The 23,399-nt window shown below is 40.6% G+C and overlaps 1 protein-coding gene across 1 annotated transcript in view; it reads right to left on the minus strand.

The window, feature by feature from the left end:
• Positions 1-22,743, minus strand: part of DAP (death associated protein) — a 57,496-nt gene extending 34,753 nt beyond the window's left edge. Inside the window, exons 1-2 of the mRNA XM_082044474.1 lie at positions 22,563-22,743; positions 15,885-15,981 (exon numbers count right to left, since the gene is read on the minus strand). Coding sequence (XP_081900600.1) covers positions 15,885-15,981; positions 22,563-22,617 — 152 coding nt within the window. The 5' untranslated portion in view covers positions 22,618-22,743. The remainder of the gene's footprint in view (positions 1-15,884; positions 15,982-22,562) is intronic.
• Between the last annotated feature and the right edge of the window lie 656 nt (positions 22,744-23,399).

Below are 23,399 nucleotides of genomic sequence, written 5' to 3' on the forward strand. Positions count from 1 at the left end.
TAAATTGGAAGGACCTTGGCAGTGACCAGTCCAACCTTCTGCTCAAATTGGGGCAACCTTGCTGTGGCTTGGCAGTCAACTTTTGCCTATCTCCAAGGATAAGGATTCCAAAACTCTCCAGGCACCTTTTTCAGTGGTTGACAGCCATCATCACTAGAGTAGGCTTTTAACTCCGTATGTCTAGTCAGAGCTTCTCTTGTTGCCATTGGCAGCTGCTGCCTCTTACCCTTCCATTGTGGACTTCTCAGAAAAGTTCACTGCCATCTTCTCTGTAAGTGCTCATTAAGTAGTTTATCGACTAGATAATGCGGTGATCAGGTTCCCTAAAAGAGATTATTTCTCCTTGCCTGTTTCAAATGCATTTTGAAAACACTGGTACAAGACACCAGTTGTTTTGACCAATCTCCATTTCACTAACATGCTAATGTACCCTAGTAGGTGAGAAAAGCTTGACTTTTTATTTCTTTCATGTTATTTCACCACTGATGTATCTATGCCCAGCCCTGTCACGCACTATCCCAGCTCAGCCTTTCACCTGAACGGAGTATGGCTTGGATTTAGGAGAATAATCAGAGAGTAACTTCCTCCTCTCAAAACCTACGAAATGTTATATAAACTAAAAAAAAAAAAAAAAAAAAAAAAGTGAATTCCCACATGGATTTAAAGAAATAAGGCTCACTACTGTATGAGGCTTACCTTTACGCTGTAATAGTAACCAACAGTTTTGCTATTCCTCCTCCAGCTCTTATGTCCCAGATTGGTTATGACTAGGGGAGATTAATAAAACCAAAATAATGGAGGTTTTTGCTTATCACGTACCCTTATGGGCGCGTGAACCAGGGTGACGCAAGGACGCAAGTGATCAGCCAGGTCCCTCCTGTGGTGAGACCCACTGTCCAGCTTCAGGTCAGGTTTGCACTTTGAGCTGGGTGGTTGTGATCTTGTTCCCAGAACACAGTACCACCCACAGCCCAAGCATCGACCTTCAGTGCTCACCAGCCTTGCTGACACCCTGAGACTAGAGGCTGTGTGTCTTCAGAAGACTCCTCTTGCCTCAGGAAACACTGCTGTTGCAAGAGCTTAAAGAGATTTACCTTTTAACACCCTTGAGAAAGTGTCTCTGGTCCCAGCTACTGTGTGGACACGTGACAGCCATCAGTTCTGATCCTTTCAGGATTGTTTGTAATTACCAGCTGACAAGCACTACTGTGGAAGTCAATATTTATGCTGCCAATACTGCTTCTACCAAATGTGAACTCTTTCAGGACACCGTCTCCAGAACAAGATCATTTCCAAATTATTTCAGGATGCCGAGCAGCAGATGGACCACAGACTTGCATCCTAAATGAAAATTATCACACCAGGAGTGCAGGAGGCAGGGGAGTGAAGAGAAGCTCATTACTGAGTATAAAAAGTCACAAACATCAAGTACTACACACTGAATTAAAGCAACTCTACTCTGCATAAAGATTTTTCAGGCTTCTTCCCATACAGCGATATTTCATCTGACAGTTTACTTAAGGGAAGTAAAAGTAAGTGACAGATGTACAGAACCAAATTAAACTTTTAGATCAAAACCATCCATGTCTTGACATCTATCCAAAGACTGACTAGTCTCACTAGAATTTATTTGCAGAGACTATGCTAGTTAGACTAACACGTGGCACTTAAATTTTTCATCTATATTTACCAGGTTGTTTTCTCAGTTTTTAACTGGAAAAACACAGACATTTCTCTACAAAATCTCTGCCAGGTTTGTGGTAAAATTTGTTTTTTTCAGACAACTCTTACATTTCCTTCCTTTTCCATATTTTGAAAGCTAAAGTATGTTTTTAGGTGGGTGTTCTTTCCCTCCCTTTTAGTCAAATTGATCTTGGCAGATCATGAATCATCAACTAACACTACAACTTTTATCTCTTTTCATCTCAAGAAAGAGGAAATCAAACTGAAAAATGTATAAATCAAGGCTCTTCTCTTTGCTTTTCATTCTTTTCTTGTATCCGCCAGAAAAGCTCAGTCTATATTTATGCCCATGACTAGTCTAAAGAACCAGGAAATAATTAATCTTATTCAATTTATGCCACATATTAAAGATAACGGCTATAAATCTAAGCAAAGCCTAGCAGAGTTAAGGTGCTAACTCACACACTGCTATGCCAAAACTGTGCTCCTGGAAGCATTCCTTGGCAATCAAATCTTAAAAAAAAATAAACTAAACCAAAAAAAAAAAAAAAAAAAAAAAAAAAGAGACAACAAAAAAAACCCTTATATGTATGTCTTGAATTCCTCTCCTCCCCCTGCCCCAGCTAATTCTCAGAATCTAGCCAGGAGATATTTTCTAAGGTACTGTAAACAGTATCAGTGTTATGCCTGAGCAATTAGATTTACATTTCCTCTAGCCTTTTTGCCTAGGGACTCTTGCAAGATTAAAGGTATTAATAATATCATGTGCAACCACAGTGAAACTAGAGAACAACACTGCTTTTGAGTTGTCCCCTGAATTTGCTATAGAGCCTACAGATATGCTGCAGAACAAATAGGCGTGGGATGCAGAGACAAGATCCTCCTCCAAGACTAGAGAGACAGGCCTGTTGACACCAGCTCAGAGTCTAACCTACTTATGCTACTTACAATAGGGTTGAGAAAGGCAACAATTTGCTAGAATAATTTAGAATCCAGTTTTAAAGTGCCTTCCTAGAAGGTACTCTGACGCAAGCTTCCAATTTTTCAAGTCCCTAAAAATCAGCCACAAATGTTCTGCAGACTCCTGCAGCAGTACTACTGGATTGCCTCCATAATCAACTAATGCCACCATGGCCACTAAGAAACCAAATTTTCAGGTTCTCCTCTTAATTCAGTTTCAATATTTAAATCTTTCATGAGATCACCATTTCCCCCCACCACACATAACTCTACTGAAATGGCAACTGAACTCAGCGTTAAGTCAGTCTGCAATTAGCTGTACAGTGTTAGACCACATATTCACCTTGCTGACTCTAAGCAGGCAGCAGAGGACACGTGGGGGAAAGACATGAGGATGGACCATGCAGAAGGGTGCTCCTGAGAGCACCCTCCAGGAATCTGCTGCTCAGGAACTTCCCAAGCCAGTGACTATGTCCTTGTATTTCATAGCTCTCAAGAAACTATTGTCCATTAATTTTCCAGTGGCTTTTGTAATTCAAAATTTCTTCTTGCAGAGTTTAGTGATGTCTTTCTGGAGTTCCTCAGCATTGGTAGGGCATTTAACTAAGCCAAACAGCTCAGTATCACCTGCAGACTTAAGGGTTTTGCTGTTTACTTTCTTGCTGAGGTCACTGACAACAATCAATGCTCTCACTGTTTGCATATACAAAGTCATATGTCTACTATTTCCATAAATACAGCTTTTGTTTATTCGTTTAAATCCTAACGCATGAATATTTGACCAGACGCTGGGCCCATCACTGCCTCCTGTACTGAAAGGTGAGATGGGTTATGGAATCTCATGGCAGCAAACACCTGCTGAAATTACCGCAGGCTAAAGATAAACACCAAAGATTCAATAACTCCAACGCTGGAAAACATTACTATAAACACAGTGAAAATCCAGGATGACTTCTGATAGAAATTCTGCTGTTAGGTTCCTTGTACAAGCACCCTGTCCCATTTGATAATAGTCTTTTTCACCACATTTTGTAGTCACATAATTAAGTTCAAATAAAAAGAAATTAATTCCACTTGTCTCACAGAAGCTATTTACTTGCCGAGGTTTCTCCCTTAACTAGGTACAAAGAAATAACTTAGAGAATGAAATGTTAAAAATAAGCAAATAAAGAGTTAATTTGTTTCAGCAATGTGAATGCTGAATTAAATCAGCATATAAATCTATTATGTAATTCCTTTGCATACCACCCAGTGAGTGTAACAGTATTAGAAAACTTTAGCACAGGATTTTCTAGAGAGAAAGAGTGTTTTCACAGTCAAGTTACTGTACAGTTAAGTCAAGGTAGAGGTTACATACATTAGCTAAATATTTGATATGATTGGTGTTAAATCGGAATGAATGAATGATCAAGTGAAGAAAAAATCCTGCCAGTCTATTTGGCATGCACAGAATTCCAAATAAATGTAAACAAGGCTCCTCATTAAATAAAATGAGTTACCATGGGATATGGCAGAAAACACTCTCAAGGATCAGAAACTGGAAATAAAGCATAGGAATAAATCAAATATAATGATGGAGGTTAACAGTAGGATCCCACACGAATCTTGAAAAGGAGTCTAAATAGCAAGATGACAATATATGCTAATGTTAGTGAATTATTCAGGATAAAAAAAAACCCTGAATGTATACAGTTACAAGGAATCTCAAAGGAATGATGGAACAATAAAGAGAAAGATGACACCTTGATAAATGCAGAATATGCACACTGGAAAAAACAATCCTAACTGTACATACATAATGATGGGCACTAGAACCGTTATTAAACTTAGAAAAAAAAAAAATTGGAATCACTGTGAAAAGATTTTTGAAATCATCAGCTTAATACTCTAAGGGCAGTTAAAAACACAATCGTAATCCAAGAATAATTAAAAGAGGAGAAAAAAAAAGCAGAAAAATATAACTATGCCCATGTGTAAGTTCGCAGCACGCTTTTACCCTCCACACTACAATTCTAGTTGTACCCCCACAAAAACAAACAAAAACATAAAAGAGAACTCAAGGGAAAACACATAGGAGAGAGGAGAAGGTAAAACAAATACTGTTATTCACTGTTTCTTAATACATAAGACTTGGAGGGCACAGGAAAAAGTTACTGGGCAAGCAAAAAGTAAACACTTTCTGCAGCATACACAACTTTGTGGTGCTGCCTCCACAGGAAGACCATTATCGAGGTAAGAAATGTATACGTTCCCAAAAGAGGGCTAGAGAAATGGGAATGAAGTCCAATGGCAGGAATTTAATATGATCAAAAAGCTTCTATCAGTTCTTTGGGCTGCCAGGTGCTGGGAGGGTTCCTCAGGCTCATTCTACACTGTCCCTTCTTGCCCCCTGCCCCAAGTACCACCTGTTGGGCAGCGCTGCACAGGCAGGCAAGGACAGACATGAGGACAGACACGAGCTCTGCGCTGGCCCTGCACAGTCACTCATTCTTTAAAACAGAAGAGGAAGGAAGAGATTACAATCAGGTTATAACTCCCCCTTTCCTTCATTGTATTAATAGTTCTTTATTGTTGTAGAAGACGTGGCAAGAGGCCGCGAACTATACAGTGAACTATACAGTGTATTAAAAAGCCATTAGCTAATAAACCTATATAAATCAAAAAAAAATGCTGGAGAGAAAGATAAAATCTGGTGAATAACTGCAAGCAGTTATCTTCCCTTTCCTCCTCCTGTTGGTGGTGGAAAACAGCGTGCGTCAACTTGGCGAATTGACTCTTCCCAGTAAAAGGTATTAAAATGTGAAAGATTTACCAAAGCAATTAAAAAAAACAAAAACAAAACAAAAAAAAACACCACCACCACAAAAAAACAAAAAAAAAAAAAACAACCAAAAACCACCAAACAAACCATCAAGACTATTTGGTATGCACAGATTTCCAAAAAATGCAAAAAGACGCCTCAGTAAACTGAGTTACCATGGGATACAGCAGGAGACACTATTGAGGATCAGAAGCTGGAATAGCCGAACACAAAAGTGACACATCACTGCTACAAAACATATGTGACTATTACATATCTATTTCTATTAGAACTATGCAGCTCCTAAAAATCAGTTTTAATTCTCTGTGACACCAAAAATACAGAAGAGCCAACAGGCTGCCCAGAGAGGTTGTGGAGTCTCCTTCTCTGGAGACATTCAAAACCCGCCTGGACACATTCCTGTGTACCATCATCTGGGTGTTCCTGCTCTGGCAGGGGGATTGGAATAGATGGTCTTTCTAGGTCCTTTCTAATCCCTAACATTCTGTGATTCTGTGATCATCAGATCAGCTAAGTTGTTAGTAAGCTCTGCATTGAAGGAGGAACACATACACAGAGGTCTCTCAACATCAGAACTCTTTTCACACACAAAAAAAAAAAAAAAAAAAAGTCATTTTAGGAAAATACCATAGGAAGAGGACAACTGGCAATCACTAACACGGACACAATTTCAAGGGTAAGACACAACACAAAGTAAGAACACAAACACTGGTAAACAGGGTATCATAAAGGAAGAGCCTCCAAAGGGCAGCAGCAGGAATAAATAATACATTACCAGCAGGACCACAAATTTTCTGTAGTTGTGCTTGCTTACGAGATATGAAGAAAAAATCTTGTATTAGCTTCAAAGCTATCTACGGGTCATCCAAACCACCCCAGTACAGGGAAGGAACCAGAACAGCCAGTGTTATGAGCCAGGAGGCCTATTGTTTGGAGAAAACAGCACAACATGAAGCTCTACTCAATAGAAGCTTCTGAGGTTCTGGCATTTTTTCCCCACTGTAAACTGGAACAAAAATAAAATATTTCAAACACACCAGCAGAATCAAAATTGTGTAATGTTTCAAAACAGGAAATTAATTCTACAGCAGTTTTCAAAACAATAAAAAAGAATCATAGAACGCTAAATTCCATTTAGCCAAAAGCCTTCTAATTGGCCTTATGTGGAAGAATTTGTGGTAATGTTACTAGTGTCTCTGTTGATATAAAACAGCTTACAAATGGCTACATACACTTTTCCTCTATAATTACAAGTTAGCATGATCCCATAAATAAAAGAAGAATCACAGAAGTGTAAACATACCCAGTTCTGTTTACTGAAATTTCATTCCATCACATCCAATACAAAAGCAACATTTTAACAAACAAGCCAAACGGGGCTGTGTATTATCTGGTCAGTTAACTCGTTAGTGCTCCACAAAGCCAAAAGTCTAATACACTGTATGCAAATGAGTTGCTTATTAGAAACAATATCCTTTTCCATATTAGCAAATACGCTAATATGTTGCATGCAAAAATAGAAGAGTAAAAAAACAACTTAAAAATTTAGTAATGGCAGCTTTCAGACTCAAAGTAATGCAAAATACTCTTGATCATCCAAACAACCACCAAGCAGTAAATACAGTTTATCAATGTACGTTCTAAATGCTAATGTGAGGTTACAGTCTCAGGAGAGTGACCATCAGGACTGGAGGACAATCAAACTCATTATCAGTATTTAAGGTGTACAAGGACGCGCACGCTCAGTAAAGACATTGTGGTCACTGAATATTTTGAAGACTTTCAGTAGATCCAAATGCTCCCAAATGAGACAGAACTTAAGCTGTTCTAGCAAAACAATACAGCCTAGCTCTTCTACTGTAGTACCTGGAGATCTGCCTGCCTTTTTTTGTTTTAATCAAAAAGAAGGCTTTAGAGTAGGCTTTGGGATGCAATGGCAAACAGCCAGCACTGCAAAGTAACAAAAAAAAAAAGTGCACATGTCTTATATACAGGCGCCTGTATCTGTCATTTTCCCAGACTAAAATTTATAATTTGAGAAGACACCTAACCCAGTCATACCCTTGCACATGGTCATTTGCAAGCTTAATGCTACCTGCCCCCCTCCTAGAGAAACTCCCAAGGCAAGCACAAGGACCTCAGTTGGAATTAATGATCCAAGACTCATGAGAGCTAGAGTCCACCTGCTGCAAAAGACACTGGTGAAACCAAACACACTGGGGACCCGCTGATGTAGGGCTGAAGGATGGGGTGCTAGGTGAAGCATGCCATGGGTATCTCCATAGATTGAAGCTTGCCTAGTATTTAATTATTGCTCTAACAACCTTAGGGAAGATATCAAACCACTTTGGTTGTACCCCACAGCAACAAAAAGAGCTCTTCTTCAAACATGTTAACAGCCCCAGGCTCACCATGTTATATATATATGTTCTAAGGAATGAGTCCCAGAGAAACTGAAACTCATCAGAGCTAAGATTTGTATGAATGTTGCTAAAGTATTTTTCACTAATTGCCGTTTATTTAACAGGATGTCTGTGATGCCTTTGTTCAGCCTGGAGAAGAGAAGGCTGAGAGGAGATCTCATCAATGTCTATAAATATCTCAAGGGTGGGTGTCAAGAGAACGGGACCAGTCTCCTTTTAGTGGTGCCCAACGATAGGATAATGTGCAATGGGCACAGACTGAAGCACAGGCGGTTCCATCTGAATATGAGGAGAAACTTCTTTACTTTGAGGGTGCCAGAGCACTGAACAGGCTGCCCAGAGAGGCTGTGGAGTCTCCTTCTCTGGAGACATTAAAAACCCACCTGGACACATTCCTGTGTGATCTGCTCTGGGTGAACCTGCTTTAGCAGGTGGGTCAGACTAGATGATCTACAGAGGTCCCTTCCAACCCCAACCGTTCTGTGATTCTGTGATCAAGAAATGTTACAGTAAAATCAGAAGGCAGCAAGCCTACTGCAGTGAATGCTTTCCCCATCAAGTAATGTGCTGCAATGAACATCTCTATCAAATGCTACAGCAGACTAAACAGAACTCTGATAATAATACAAGAAATGTTTTCAGCACTGTCTTTATCTCCCACATATCTCCTGCTGCTAGTACCAGTGTCCTTGGAGCAGCTAAGTGAAATTCCCTCCTGTGTGGCTCAGTGACAGTTAACAAATGATAATTCTAAGTTTATTTTAATATTAAACTGTTTCAAAGTTCAGTGTCTGATGCCGCTGAGGCAGAAGAAACTTAAGGGAGAGGAAGGTTCTACTTGAAAAATCAGATCCCCCTCCTTGGCACATGTGGTGTCAATCTCACACACCTCCTACTCATTTTCAGCTCATGGTGGCTTCACTTCAAACACAGGTTTTTGAGTCTAAATAAGTGAGTAGCATCTGGTCCTCTGGCAGTTTTTTCTAGTAGAAATTTGTACCTTTAGCTTTAAAAAAAATGTTCTTAGAATTGCTGGACACTTAAATAATGAAAAGCATCTGATTATACATTTGCGGTTGGAAATTTTTGCGCTTTATAATGCCTATGTAATATCTGCTTCAACACTGTCTTTGCTTTCAAACTGGCACAGTGACCTCCATCCCGTGCATTCCACTACTTCAGAAAAGTATCAAGAAAAAAGTGCAAGGCAAAATGCAACTACTCCAGCTATTAGCTGAAGATACTTTACTTTTCCGTACAGACGTGGAATGCCGTGACAGCGAAGCTGTATCACTCAGAAGATACTACTTCCTTCCCATACATTTTCCTCTCGCCTATGTCTAAGCTTTTCTCACTTTCCTCATCACAAGGAATACAAATTACAGACTTTCATCCTTTTAAAAATCTTTTTTTTACACCAGCTTGGCTGGCAATTCAACTCAAATTTCCAGCTAATTTCTTAAGACAGCATATGTTTCTTTGGGACCAAACCCGGCCATCGCTGAGCTGGATGGTGTGTCTTCTGTTCCCTCTGAGGGGGGAAATATCAGATCTTTTTTAGTTCTTTAACACATGCACACAGTACTTGAGGAATATGAAAAGAGCTATCCATATGTCATAACTAGCATCTACACTGATGGACTTATCAACTTACTGCTTCAGACATCAAGAAATACTGGAAGCACGAAACAGTCTTTCAGAAGACTCACATCTCCCTGTACGAGAATGCTTCATTCATAATCTTGTCTAGCTTTTTCTCTATTCCCTGCATTCACAGATATTTTCACTTCTTAAATGGAGATATTCACAGCCTCTTTTATTGCCTTACAGTAGTTCTGCATTTAAAAATCAGTACTTCATATTCTATTCTCTATAGATAAATCTATAGCCATATATGCATTTGAGTGATTCAACACTGGTCACAGCAATTACTTTGCTACTTCTCCAAGTAACTGGTCATGTGCAGAAGGTATTATCCTGAAAACAACATGAAAATTCTAATATTGCTTTTTGGTTTTATAGTTAAACAAATTATGCATACATAAACTTTATTAGATTTGAGCATCTGCTAATCATAAAAACTCTATGCAAAAGATTAAGACATGAAGATGAGTAATGAGGTGGGAAAATGCGTTGAAGGCAATATCACTTATATAAAGGAGAAGAGTGTGACACTATTAAGAAGCTATTCCCTTAAAACTGGGAAGTGATTTTTAAGTCCAAAATAATAAAGACAAGAGGGAGGAGGGGAAGACAAACAAACAAACCAACACAACAGCACAAAGAACCTTTTAATCCAACACTTAAGTGGCCTTGCTGCCAGCACAAGAGACTCAGTCAATCCTCTACCCAAACTTGCACATTTTCTCTCCAAAAACTTAAGCAGAAGATGTAGCAGCCTGTCTGTTCCCACTTGTCTATTTCTTTTAACCTTAAATATTCACCATGCCGAGTCAATGCCCACTTGCTTTTCCAATATTTTGGCTTTATAGATACACGAACACAGGTAGAGAAGTCTTTTTTCAGCTTTGTGTTGGTGAACTATATGGGAGAAATGCTAATCTATTCACTGGGAGTACTTAAGGAAGCACAATGCTACCTGTTCACAGAGGTTTGGTTTCAATATTTCCCTCTGTGAAACACCCGTTGTCTCTACAACAGACAACATTAGAACTAACTGGACTTAAACACCTCCATCCATGGTGGAAACTACCTCCTACCAGACAGGTGTGCAAGCCATTTGAACACCAGACGTCATTTCCCAGGTGCTGGCTGTGCTGAAGGGCAGCTATTCCCAAAAAAAAAAGAGTCAAGACTTGGACTTTACAGTTCCTGGCCCTGGTAAATAACCAGAACAGAGTGAAATACAAGGGAGAGAAACAGTTTCAAGCATTTCCATATTTAGGGTGTAAACAAATATATAAACCTGCTCTAATGGCTTAGTTCTATAATTTACATTTTAAAAATTGTGACAGAATTTTGGACAACAAAGGTTATTACAAGGCAAAAAATAAATATTTCAATGACAGCAGAATCTTCAGTAGCAAATGAGAAATGGAAATCATGCCTGTGGCTTATTTCTTGTCAGTCGCAACAGAGCAAAGTGAGGGAAAGGAAAAACAAGTTTAATCTTGAATGAAAGTAAATACCCACAGCCTGAATTTTTGAGATTTCCACCACAAGTCTAAAAGAAAAAAAGCAGGCGCAGCTTAACTAGCATAGTCAGACTTCAGAAGTAACACAGAGATACCGGAAGGTTGACTGAGCCTTTCGACAACTCCTCTCACGCCACGGAACCACGTAAGTACCAAGAGCAGCTTTTTAACATACAGACACCCATATGCTTCATTAGCATGATTTTGCTTTTGAATCACCACATTCTAAATTATCCTCTTTTTTTTATTTTTCTTTAACCCAATGAATACAGTTAAGGCAAATATCCACATAATAAACTGAATTAAAATCCGGGCTGTATAATTTATTCTTTCTGGAGCTAATGGGAAAGTCAGACATAGTGCCAGATTCACAATGTTCAAGTAAGCTTAAGATACAAAGCACATATAATTTACATATGTATACTGAGAAACCACTCTACTGCATCAATATTCAGTAATTAAATCACTGTAATTACCCACTTTGTTTCAGAATATAACAAAGGAAAAGGAAAGAGTCTTTAAACATTAAAGCCTTTGCAGTTTACCTTGTTTGCTAAAAGACAAAATGAGCCAGATATTTGCTTTAAATTTGTTTTTAAATCCAGAGGCTGATATTTAACTATAGTTACTTCTTCTTGAGGTCCAAGACTAACAGTTAATGAAGCTCTTGTGCAAAAGTGAACAAGCAGCACTCACTTCAATTTATTTGTTTTTCAGGAGTGTTTATTATGGCTTGAGTCAGATGCTGGCATAGGAGTGAGTGTGTTATTGCAAATCTCAGTTAAACATGAATTCTAATAAAGCACAGGACTGTGAGTAGCCTAGTTATTCCACATATTTTCTATGACAACATACAGTCCTCACAAATAATGGTTTCTATTCATAACCTTACTTCTAATTATATGTTTCACCTTCATCTAGCATCACAAAAAAATCCTTCTAGCAGCAATCAGTATGACTGGCAATCCATCAAAACTGCAACCATATCCAAAAAAACAAATAAATGCAAGTCTTAAGTGAACACAGAAACATAAGAGAATCAATAACAGATCAGACAACAAGTTCATCTAGCCAATACCCTGTCTCCAACCAGACTGATCAAAATCACTGTTGTCCTGAAGAACTCATCTGAAGACCCCACCTCACAATCAAGCTCACCACTGACATCTTGACCACTGTGGTGTCACCGGCTTTGGATGCCATGCACATTTTCTTAGTTCACCTAAACGCAATGATGCAATCTCTCTCTTCTTTCATTGAGTCTTCTCCATATAACCACATCCAGCCATTCTTCTTTAAGTAAAACTATATTTATACGAGACAAAAAAATATTTCCATTACTAGCCAAGGCTGAAAACTGCCCTGTAGGAAAAGTTTAAATTCATATAAAATCATCTTACCACATATTGTTTTAAGGGATCACAAATCACCATTATGACAAGTTAGCCTACCATTTCAGGAAATGGTAGGTTGTCACAACAATTTTATTTTAAGAACCAGAATGACTAAAATACTTTGCAGAGTAAATTACAGTAACTGAATTGCAAGTTGCTAAACTGAGAAAAAGAAATGTCAATGATGATATACCTGGTGAATGTTACTTTAAAGTCACCTTTATCACAGCACAGTTAGCTACTTCAGGGGCGTTTACCTGTATGAGCTTTGTTTACATTAAGACTAGAAACACTGACTCAATGTCTTTTTCTGCAAGCATGCTGCAAAAACAACACCAGCTGTCCCCAAAGCCACAAGTACTTTTATGAACTCTAGCCAAAAGCTTTCTTGCTGAGAAACTGCTCAGATTCGTGCCACCGTGGCTAGGACATATACTCCCAGATCTCCCAGGGAACTCTGAGACAGGTCGAAATCTTCTGCCATGATTTACTGCCAGTTCCATTAATCTGTCCTCAACTAAACCAGCAATGAGATTAAAATAATCACTCAATCATCCTAGCCTCCATCTTCATACACATGCACAAATTACTCTTCTGTTATTTTCTCTGGCACCATTGTCAGCCACCCATATCACCTCATAATAATTCCCTGAGGTCTCTTTGCTTCTTTTGACTTTGAATGCAAGAGGGAGGAGTAGAGATTGCATCATGTTGATGCATTGTTGCATTCACAATACTACCTTAAAATGGTTGTCTTAAAATGGCGAAGACTGAAACTCTGAGAGCAGAAAGTTAAAAAACACAGATGTCCCCTTGGTTAGTAACGGGACATAAAATATCAGCTAGCAATGACCAAGAAACACATATATCAGTGCCAGAGAAACCAGAACAGAATGCTAGTAGCGTCTTCTCCCCATCCTGATAAACCCTTTCCCATCTCCAAATAAACCTTCCACAGGCATTGGAAATTCAACTGTTTCAGAAGGGCACTGTGAATCACCAGCAACATAGACACAGAAACTCCAGGGCACTGCACCTTCCAGCACAAAAGCAGACAACATTCTGCAAATGTAATTTAATTTTCAGAAACAACAACTTTATGTACTATGGCCTGTGGAGTTTGCTTCTCCTGTCTATGGCTAAATAATTTCTTGCTCACATTTATATCTTGTATAGCCACCAGCTGCAGTAGTACTCCCACAGGAGGCTACAACAGGCACATTAAACCCTTTCCCTCACAGATGCAAAGGTCTCTCAGTTCTACCAGGAAAACAACTTCTCTCAGGCTTGTAAACCAACTTACAGTTTTGTTTTATAATTCATGCTGGTTCCCATCTAACTACGCTCCTTATGTTCTTCCTGCACTTTCTTTCTCAAGGGGATTACATCAAAGAAATAAAAAGTTCACACCAATGTTTTTGTATAAATATACAGGCTCAAGAATAACTGTATGCGCAAGTGCCTAATAGGAACCAATAATGTAGGTTCTACAAAACAACAACAAAAAACACCAAAAAACCACAAACAGCCACAAAGTGAGGAGCACACTCTGACACTCGGAGTACATATATTGTCAACAAACTGATCAGGTGGCTGAGTGAACAGATGCAGCAGTTCGCTACTCCCTAGTAAATAAAGTAGCTCCAGAGTTCATTAAACTTTCTCCTCTGCCTTTAAAGCATGACAATTGTTCCTAGACTTGCTTTACAATATTAATGTGTAATGTGTATTTGTTAGCATCTCAGATCAGGAATGCACTTCTCCTCCTGATTGTTCTGTTGGTCACAGGTCGTTTTGCACTGTGGACTGGTCTCAGAACACCTGACCTGGACTTCTTGCAGATGAAGCTAAACTGGAACATGAAGACCAATGAGACACCTAACACAGTCCAGCTAGGATTGGCCCTCCAGTCCAGAAGGCCAGACTAAATGATTTCCAAAATACATACAGTGGGAACATGAAGTCCTCAGCTCTGTTTCCCCCTACATATCTGGTCCTATTGTGCCACAGCACCTGCTAAACCAGACACAGCCACAAACACCAAGGTTAAATTTTAACTTTTCCCTACACTATTTGAGGGAGAGGGCAACATTATAATCTTGTTTGAAGAAAGGAATAAAGCAGATAGCTATATTGTAACAGAGGTTTATATCTGTGAACAGGCATAAGAAGTCTTCTCATTTGGATGCTAAAGAGATTCTCTCACCATGATGTCGGCATGCCAAAGAAATGCAAGAATAAGCAGGCATATAACACATCTTAAATAAAAGGATGTGTCCCCAAACACAGTTTAATTAACCACAAGATACAATTTCTTCCTTTGGACAAAACCTGACTGTAATACAAACTTTGCTCCAACTTAAATTCCACTGAACAGAAATAAAAAATGACAATAGAAATACAAGATGACCAATTTGCTTAATGAATAGTATAAAGTTTCATTTTCCTGCCTTTCATTTGAATATATTAATTAAAATTACTTTTCCCTTCTAACACTCATGTTTCCTAGTCAAGTTTTGATTTAGTAAATAAACATGTTTGTTCCTATTTACACAGATATTTTCACAATGCTTATTACCATTGTAATAAAATAAGCATCATATAAATCGGTCTACTTATCAAAGCACAAGAATGGCTCTGGGTTTTCTGCCTTGAGCAAAGAGCAAGGACAAACCCATGCAATAAGCTATTAATAGTTCATAAAATATAGCCTTGGCTACAAAGAAAAACAGCTAGCCAAGGAAAGCAGCACAAAACCAGGTGGCTTTTGTATGAACAGAAACACAGCAACAGTCCACTGAAGCTCCCTGCTTTCATTTCTACACAGCAGTTACTAGCAGTTTTAAGTAGATTGTTACCTACAGTAACAACTGCTTTTTTTGGTATCTTCCACCACTAAAACTGCTAAATTCGCACTTAAAATTAAATTAATAAATTATAATAAAAAGTTAATTATTAATTAAAAGTAGATAACATTAATAGCATTTCTTTTTACTTGTCTTTTAAAAAGCACCATGTTGCGAAATACCTCACAGAGACAGGATCATGGGCCAGAGGGTAGAAGGAATCACCTAGCACACAGCAAGATGACCTCATATGCAGACTGACAGCCTAATGCTTGTGATCAAATATGTCTAGACTCTATAGCTCTGCACAGTGTGAAAAGACATTCAGAGATTTTAGGAAAGCTGATGTCTTACTTTCACTGTACTTGTTTCTCTAACCTTCTTACCTGGCAAAATCATTTAAAGGAGGCTCACCAAGGTAAGAATTCCCCACTTGCCCAGTTCTCTTGAAGGAGCATATAACTTGCTACTGCTTTAAATCAATTTTATGATACAAAACCAACTGTATCACTGGTTTGCTACCCGTGAGGAAAACAAAACTTGTGATAGGTTCAAGGTCATGGAAATTTGCTGTAGCATATGCACCAAATCAAAATGCTCACTTGCTGGTTTCCCAGTCTTGATCATCCTTATCTTTTTCTTCTTTGGCATCAGAATTGTGTGGGTGTTTCTGCACAATCCGCATCCCACCAGCTTTCACTAGAACAAAAATTAAAGAGACACAACAGACCTCAGTCAAATCAGTATAAGCGAAGAATGCTTTAAAGATGACTCTCCCTTCCCTCCCCACTCAGTATTTTACAGAATAGTTTCATAGTAATCACAGTTTGAAAGGGGGGACAAAGTGTTTAAAAGTGGCAAGTGTGAGGAACAGCTACTTCAGGACTGCATCTGCCACTCTCTTTCATATTGTGCCATCTTTGCTCATTCTGAGAAGTTGCAGATCATTTTATCACCTTCTTCCAATACCATTTAAGAAAACTCAACTCTTTTTTAACCTTCCCTCACCCCTTCAAACTTGCGGCAGTCAGAAGAAATGGAGGAGATGGTTTGCATAACAGCACACAGAAGGCCACAAATGAGAATACTAAATACTCCCATAAAACAAGAAGGGAAGAAGAACCTCACCTGTCATTTCAAGTTAGAAACTACAGCTATAACACCAGCATTTATACAAGGAAGTATTTCATCAACAGTATAAAAAAGGAAAGTTTAACAAGACTCTTAACTTTCATTTAGAACAGAGCTTTTTGTTTTGCAAAACATGAGTTTTACTACATTCTAAATCCTTGCCATAATTTAGTTTTAGAAATTATGCAAAGGTGAAAGCATCTCTTTGAAACAGAAAACAAGAAGTGAAAGCAAATCTACTCATGTCCATCGTTTATCTCCTCTGAAGTGAAATATAAAATAGGAACTAAGCCAGGCCTAACACTGTAGCTACTAAGCAGAGCAACAGGCAGTCTGCTGTTGATCTGCTTTCTGTTTTAAGACTGTACTTTTTTTTTTCTTTTGCTTCAACCATTGCTATACATGCTTACAGGACAGCGTAAGATAAGACGATGCATCTCATTAGCTAACTGGATGGGTTACCTTGCTATCAGCAACCACATCAGAGAACCACTGTAGTTCTCAGGAGTCAACGAAACTACCTACGGATGCATTGGTTTGTGTTTCACATTGCCAGGACACGGCAAGTGTGCAGGCAGGCTGGGCAGAGGCATCTCAGCCCCAGCAAGCAGGACAGCAGAGCAGCAGTCGGAAGGATCCAAAGCTGCTTGTCGGCACAGCTGAGCCCTCCTGCACCCCAGCACCGAGGGGTGGAGGCACCTCACAGCAGTTCAGCGCTCATCCCTGAAAACGGGTTCAGTTCTTAGTTCTTTAACCAGCGCAGTGGTGGAAAGGACACACCTGTGCATAAATTTTACAGCCTGTGGTAAAGAGAAAGTGACCTGTCCTAGGAAAAAGCATCAGCTCTTTGGCCCTGTTTTTTTTTTTTTTTTTAATAGATTTTAATCTTTGTGTGATACTTGAAAGATTAAATTCTGATTCAGTAAAGGACATTAAATAAGGACAGGTGATGAACAGCCAAAACCAACGAAATAACTTTTAAAATTTATCAAAACTGTATCCCCTTACCATGCATTAAAAAACAACCAACCAAACAAAAAGAACAACCAAAAAAACCCCACATTTTCTGTTCTCTCTCCAGGATAAAACCTACAGTACTTAAACAGGTGAGCAATGGTGAGCAATGTTTCACAGGGACAAAGAAATTCAGAAAGGCTTGGCAACAAAGAAATTGAGTTTTAAGAATGAAACAAAAAATAAATTTCCTATTAATTTTTCTTGACACAAACTCTTTAGAAATTTAAGTTTGTTTGCAAAAGCGAAAACTCTGAATTCTGTCAAGTGCTGCTGCATTCTAACATCTCAGTTAATCAAAGTAATTGGTATGTTTTATTTACATTAATTTATAAATTCAACATAATTGCACAATCAGTTCTTATTAGGTCCTTTTCAAATTATTTTTGTGGAAGATGCTGTCTCCACAGCAACATCTGCCAGGTTACAAATAGCACTGCTGGACAATGCACACACACTTCCACATACTTCAGCATCTAAGAGAGAACAATACGTGATGATTTAGTGCCAATTTAGGTGGTCTAAAATCCCTCTCCTCTCATATTGTATAGCATCAGGCCACCAGCCACTTGTTTTCTCTTTATCTGTCAATGGCAAAGATATGCAGCTAACCTGTTCAGGTTTTTCTGTATGTAGAATTAACAAGGATTAAAAAGCAAATAACCAGACAATTAAAAAGCATAACAGTGAATGACCAATGCAGTAACCTAATAACCTTGGAAGTCTGATTTTCTGCACCAATAGCTACAGGCATAGCATAATCAGCTAAAAGTATTAATACATTGGTCCATAATTGAACAATCTTCAGTAATCCACAGTTACTGTGCAGATCTGGGAAACCAAAGGAAGAATCGAGCAAACATTGTATTTCTGAGAACAAAAGTAAATAGACCAGCATCCTGTACGCACAGCTGAGGTACATCTCTGCCACAGGATACTTAGCTTAAGAGGAATACCCTTGCAACATAATGCACCTTCCTTTTCAAAAGATTTCTACCAAGCTACACTATCTCAGGGTTGGGTGAAGGGAAAAAAATTATTATTATATCTACCAAACCAAAGGAAAACCCACTCCATTTGTGAGATTTTCTTGGAATTCAGAGGATTCATGTACTTCCCACCTTTCTAGCACCTACTACATAATTTGACAGATGCTTACCATGGTGATTTCGTCATTTAAAAGTCATTCTTAAGACATTCTCAGATCTCCTTATAGTAAACCCTGCACAGAGCAGGGAGAGGATTTAAATGATCCAGAAACCACCTTCCAGTATGCTGCCAAAAATCGGTGCCCAGAAGAGGAGGATGTCAACAACACTGCACTGGGATTAGGAAGAAAGCTGTTCCCTCACTGAAGGGGGACCTCGGGCTGCAGTTGCTCAGGAGAGCTCAGATGGGACCTGTGCTGGGCAGGAGAGGACCAGGAACAGACGAGAGAGGCCCTCGGCCTCTACAGCATGAAATAAAGAGGGTTCACCTGCCAACATGTTCCAAGAAGAGTAACGGCACAAGTCTCTTTGCCCCTCTGGATGAGAGCTGAGTTTTGGATTTTAACTATTACTTGTCATGTTTCTCCCCAGAAAAAAGGCAGACAGGACTGTCTTGTTTGTCCTGTGAATGCCACCCTGCATTCCTCTTAAGGGTATGACTGCTCCTTTTGGAAAAGTGTTAAATAACCATGTTAATCAATTACCACTCAAGATGATCTGCAGTCAGTAAACACTCACAGTTTATCTACCATTTTTTTCCCTCCCTCTGCTGTGCTTCTACAGGAATGCTCCCAGTTTCTGAGACTGAACTCTGAAATAAACCCTGCTGAGCCACAGCCAGCACCAAGAACCCAGAGAAGCTCCACAGCTCTGCAATGGCCTCGGCCCCAGCTTGCTCAGCCTGCAGAACCGGGGCAGCCCTACCTGGGGAAACCTTCCAGCTCAACCCAAATCACCCAGTGGTCACAGCAACTGGAGAGAAACTTTTAGAAATCCAGTATATAACCAAGAGCTTTAGCAGCTTCTCATTTTCCTTGAGCATCATATTAAATGTTAACACAAAAATTATTTTAGGGACCATCTAATAACAGATTCTATTACACTGAAAAGTTATATAAAAAGCTGTGACTGATGGGGAATGCAAAATATGCCATTCTGCAAGCTTAAGGGAGCATACATTAATGTCTGACAAAACAAGAACAAAAGAGTTATTACATATTACATACGTTCATTTCACAGAAAACTTGGCTCAGAGCCATGGTTTTTTTAATGTAGGAAAAAGCACACAACCATTTTCATGAACCTACCATAAAGCTTCATAAATTAACTATTAACACAATCGCCTTGCTTTATTCCTCCCCAGTATCTACTAGAAGAAATGAACAGCTAAAAGCATAATTACACAGACCTCTTTAGAGGGACTGCAAGCTGTACAAACCTACTCAGCAATATATTATAGATGCATTGATCTCACTGACAGATGCACATTTAATAAAGCTTAAGTTGGGGCCCTCTTAAGTTTCAGAAAGGAGCTCAAAGTTGCTTTGTGCCTCCTGTTACCAGCCTGAGGTCTTGAGGTTTCTTTCTATTTCATTATCCTTTCTCTTTTCAAGTGCTCTTCTTGTCTTTTTTTTTCCCCTATGTGAAAAATCAATGCAGAGAGGAAGCTAACAGACTCCATGCAGTCACTAAGTCAGGGCTAATAGTGCATATAAAAAAACGGATTTGTCAATTTTGCTTTAATTTGATGATCTAAGTCCTTCCTACCTTTTACGTGTGTAATTCATACTCAGTGGGATAAGACACATCTGTAATTACAGGTAGGGCTCGTTATACAACTATATACATCAAAACCAGAGCTTTCAAGCCATTAGTCAAAAAAGATCCCCTATTCACATCTTTGCCTTGCTAGGAGCTAGCCTTGTTATTTATGAACACAGTTCCACCTGTATGTAGTCTTCCTTTATTTTTTTAAGAATTCTTGACTTTCATTTTATTAGAACTTGTTTGCAAACTGACCTATTACATTATATTATTATTCAAGGATCTAAACTGCCTTGAAATAGATGATTAAAACCTAGTCTCACCTCCTAGAGTAAAAATAAACTGTCACTAGTCACCACATTATTGTGGACCTTCAAAGTGTTAAAAGACCACAGGGCCACTTTCCCCTTCCAACCAGCTCAGAACCATCTTCTTCCAGAAACAAAAGCTCTGAAAAGGCACATTGTAGAAAAAGCCCTTCAGTTCATAAGTGAATGTATGGTTTACAAAAAACAAAACAAAACAAACAAACAAAAACCACTAAACCCCGAAATACTCTGACAGCAAGAGAAAACTGTATTTTACTTCGATAATGCTTTTGCACCATTTGTTTGTTTCTCACGTGGCCTACAGCAGTTCATTTGAGGTCTTTAAGAAAAGTGCACCTGTGTCAAAACACAGGTTCTGAAGCAAAACTCTCAAACATGTAACATCAGAAAATAAAGTTACAAAGCAACTAATTGAAAATATCTGCCATTTAGGTTTTGTTCCCTTGCCATTGACGGTGCAGCAGGAAGACACAGCCAAACCAATATAAGGTCTCAACCATCCCTTCATGTTGATGCCAATGCCTACCTGACTCTCAAGGTGAGCCAGCTCGAGGAGCGACAGCAGCAAGAGCTGTTGTTCTTGGGAAAGGTACTTTGATTTAGCCATCTGACCTAGCTCACCAGGAGGCCAGGCAAGAGCTAATGCCAAGAGAAGGGAAGCTGCACAAGTGGGACAACTCTGCTCAGCCAAGAGGTCAGCTTACCTGCACTGCTGAACTCTATCTGCTAATGCAAAGCCGAGTCATTATTTCTCACTTCTAGTTATCTACTTAAAGGAATTTCAGGTCCTTATTATAAAAGAAGCAGAATTCAACTAAAGTTCAAAAATAGTTTTCAAATTTAGCTATTAAATCTCATCAATTGATTTCAAAATAAAACTAATCACCGTGTGAATTAAGAATTTCAGCGTTTTTGACTGAAACACTTAAAAACTCAGCAACTGTTCCACCAGGAAACACTAGAAGACACATGACAAGTTGCCGGTGCAGGAAACAAAGTTCCCTTTTTTAAGAAAACCATAATAATGAAGAAGAAAAATTAATGCTATGCAAAAGAACAAGACAACTTGGATACTGCAAGCAACCAAACGCCACCTGTGTACCATGATGAGCTGCCGTCTATGGATGGAAGCAGATCAGTGCCACACCGAAGGCAAAACCCAGCTCCTACTCATATCACCTGCTGCTCTGTGGGCCCACGAACACGCAGCAGTGGGTGGACGCTGCCAGGGCTCCTTTGCTGTGCAACTCGCAAGCAGCTTTGGTTACTTCCTACCCTGCCAGCATCCAGAATGAAAGCTCAGAGCGTGCCAGCCTGCTCTAGCACTCGCCCCACAACGTCCACAGGCAAAATGGATGCCCAGAGTATTATTAGTTTGCCTTTAGTGTGTTCACATTCAGCTTGAACCGTGCTGCAAACAGCCACATGAGCTGTGATGTGGCTGAGACTGACCCTTGTCCCTTCCCACCTTTATCAGCCCCAGGCGCTGGGTTTGTAGGCCTCCACCGTCTTTCGAGGACGGGATGCTCTCATGAACGAGGAGCACCTAAGACGACGCTATCTGTCTCCTGGGTCAGAAGCTGAAGATGCCAAACAGCACAAACCCGGCGAGGATTTGTCTGTAACCAGACAGCTCCCCTAGGAAAAGGAGGGCAGGGAGCGCCACCCCCGAGACTGGCGAAGGCTGCAGAGGGCAGGAAAGCGGTGGGAAAGGGGGCGAGGGGCGGGCAGAGACGGGACCGGGGTCCCACGTCCCCGTCCCGCTGCCAGGGAGCCGGATCAGACGTTGCTTCGGGCGGCGGGGCCCCAGCGGAGGCGCCCGGGGACACCGCCCGGGGCTCACGCCCCCCGGCAGCGCCGGCGGGACCCGCCCGGGACCGCCCTCGTCCTCCTCAGCCCCGGCGCCGCAAGCCGGGCGCTCCGCGGGGAAGCGGCGCCCGGCCGGGCTCTCCCGGAGGCCCGCGGCTGCCCAGGCCGCCCCGGCCCCCCCGTCCCATCCCGTCCCCAGAAGTGGGAAGAGAAAGAGCGGAGAGACGGGAACCGGCGGCCGTACCAGCAGGAGGGTGTCCGGCCCGCGTCTCTGCTTTCTCTTTGGGAGGTGAAGACATTGTTACTGTGGCTCCCGCACCAGGCACCCGCACCCCGAACAACTGCCGGCGCCCAGCCTGCCCCGCGCTGCGCGGCGACACCCGGCGCGCCCCCGCTCCCGCCCTGTCAACGTGGCCGCTGCCGGGACGCGCCCACCGAGGGCGGGGCCGCGCTGCGCTACCGCCGCGGGGGAGGGGCGGGGGACGGCGGGGCCGCGCCCGGGGCGGGTCCCGACCACACCCCGCCCTCGCGCCTCCGCCAGCCCGCGCCGGGGAGTGGCGGGATCCGCACCGGGGGAGGTGGCGGTGAGGGAGTGGTGCCGCCCGTTCCACGCACAGCGCCTGCTCGCTTTCCGTGCCAGTCTGTTCCTGTGTGTATTTATCTTCCTCTCTTTGTCTGCCCGGCGTTTTGGGGCTTTTACATTTCTCTTCTCGTGACCCTCATTGCCGCTGCTAAGTGTGAAATCAGTGTTGCGACACTGCCATTCTTCCCTTTTTTTTTTTTTTTCCCTTGAGTAATAAGAATTCATGTTACGTTTTGTAACTGGTTCCTGCCAGGCTGGCTTTAAATGCTTTTTGAATAGCATATGCAGTTTTAGAGGATAATATACCCTTTTATTTAATTGCTACGGGGAAACGACACAGGCAATTATCATGGTTCCGAATTATGTGCTTATACACTTCAAACAATACTTTTCATTAGTGACTAAATGGCAATTCACACCTTCCACGTTATTTTGTTAGGTGAAACCACATATATGTGAGGTGGCACATATAGCGCTCATCTTGCGTGCACTTCAGAT

Source organism: Streptopelia decaocto (assembly GCF_964273445.1).
Source record: "Streptopelia decaocto genome assembly, chromosome: 2".
NCBI lineage: Eukaryota > Metazoa > Chordata > Aves > Columbiformes > Columbidae > Streptopelia > Streptopelia decaocto.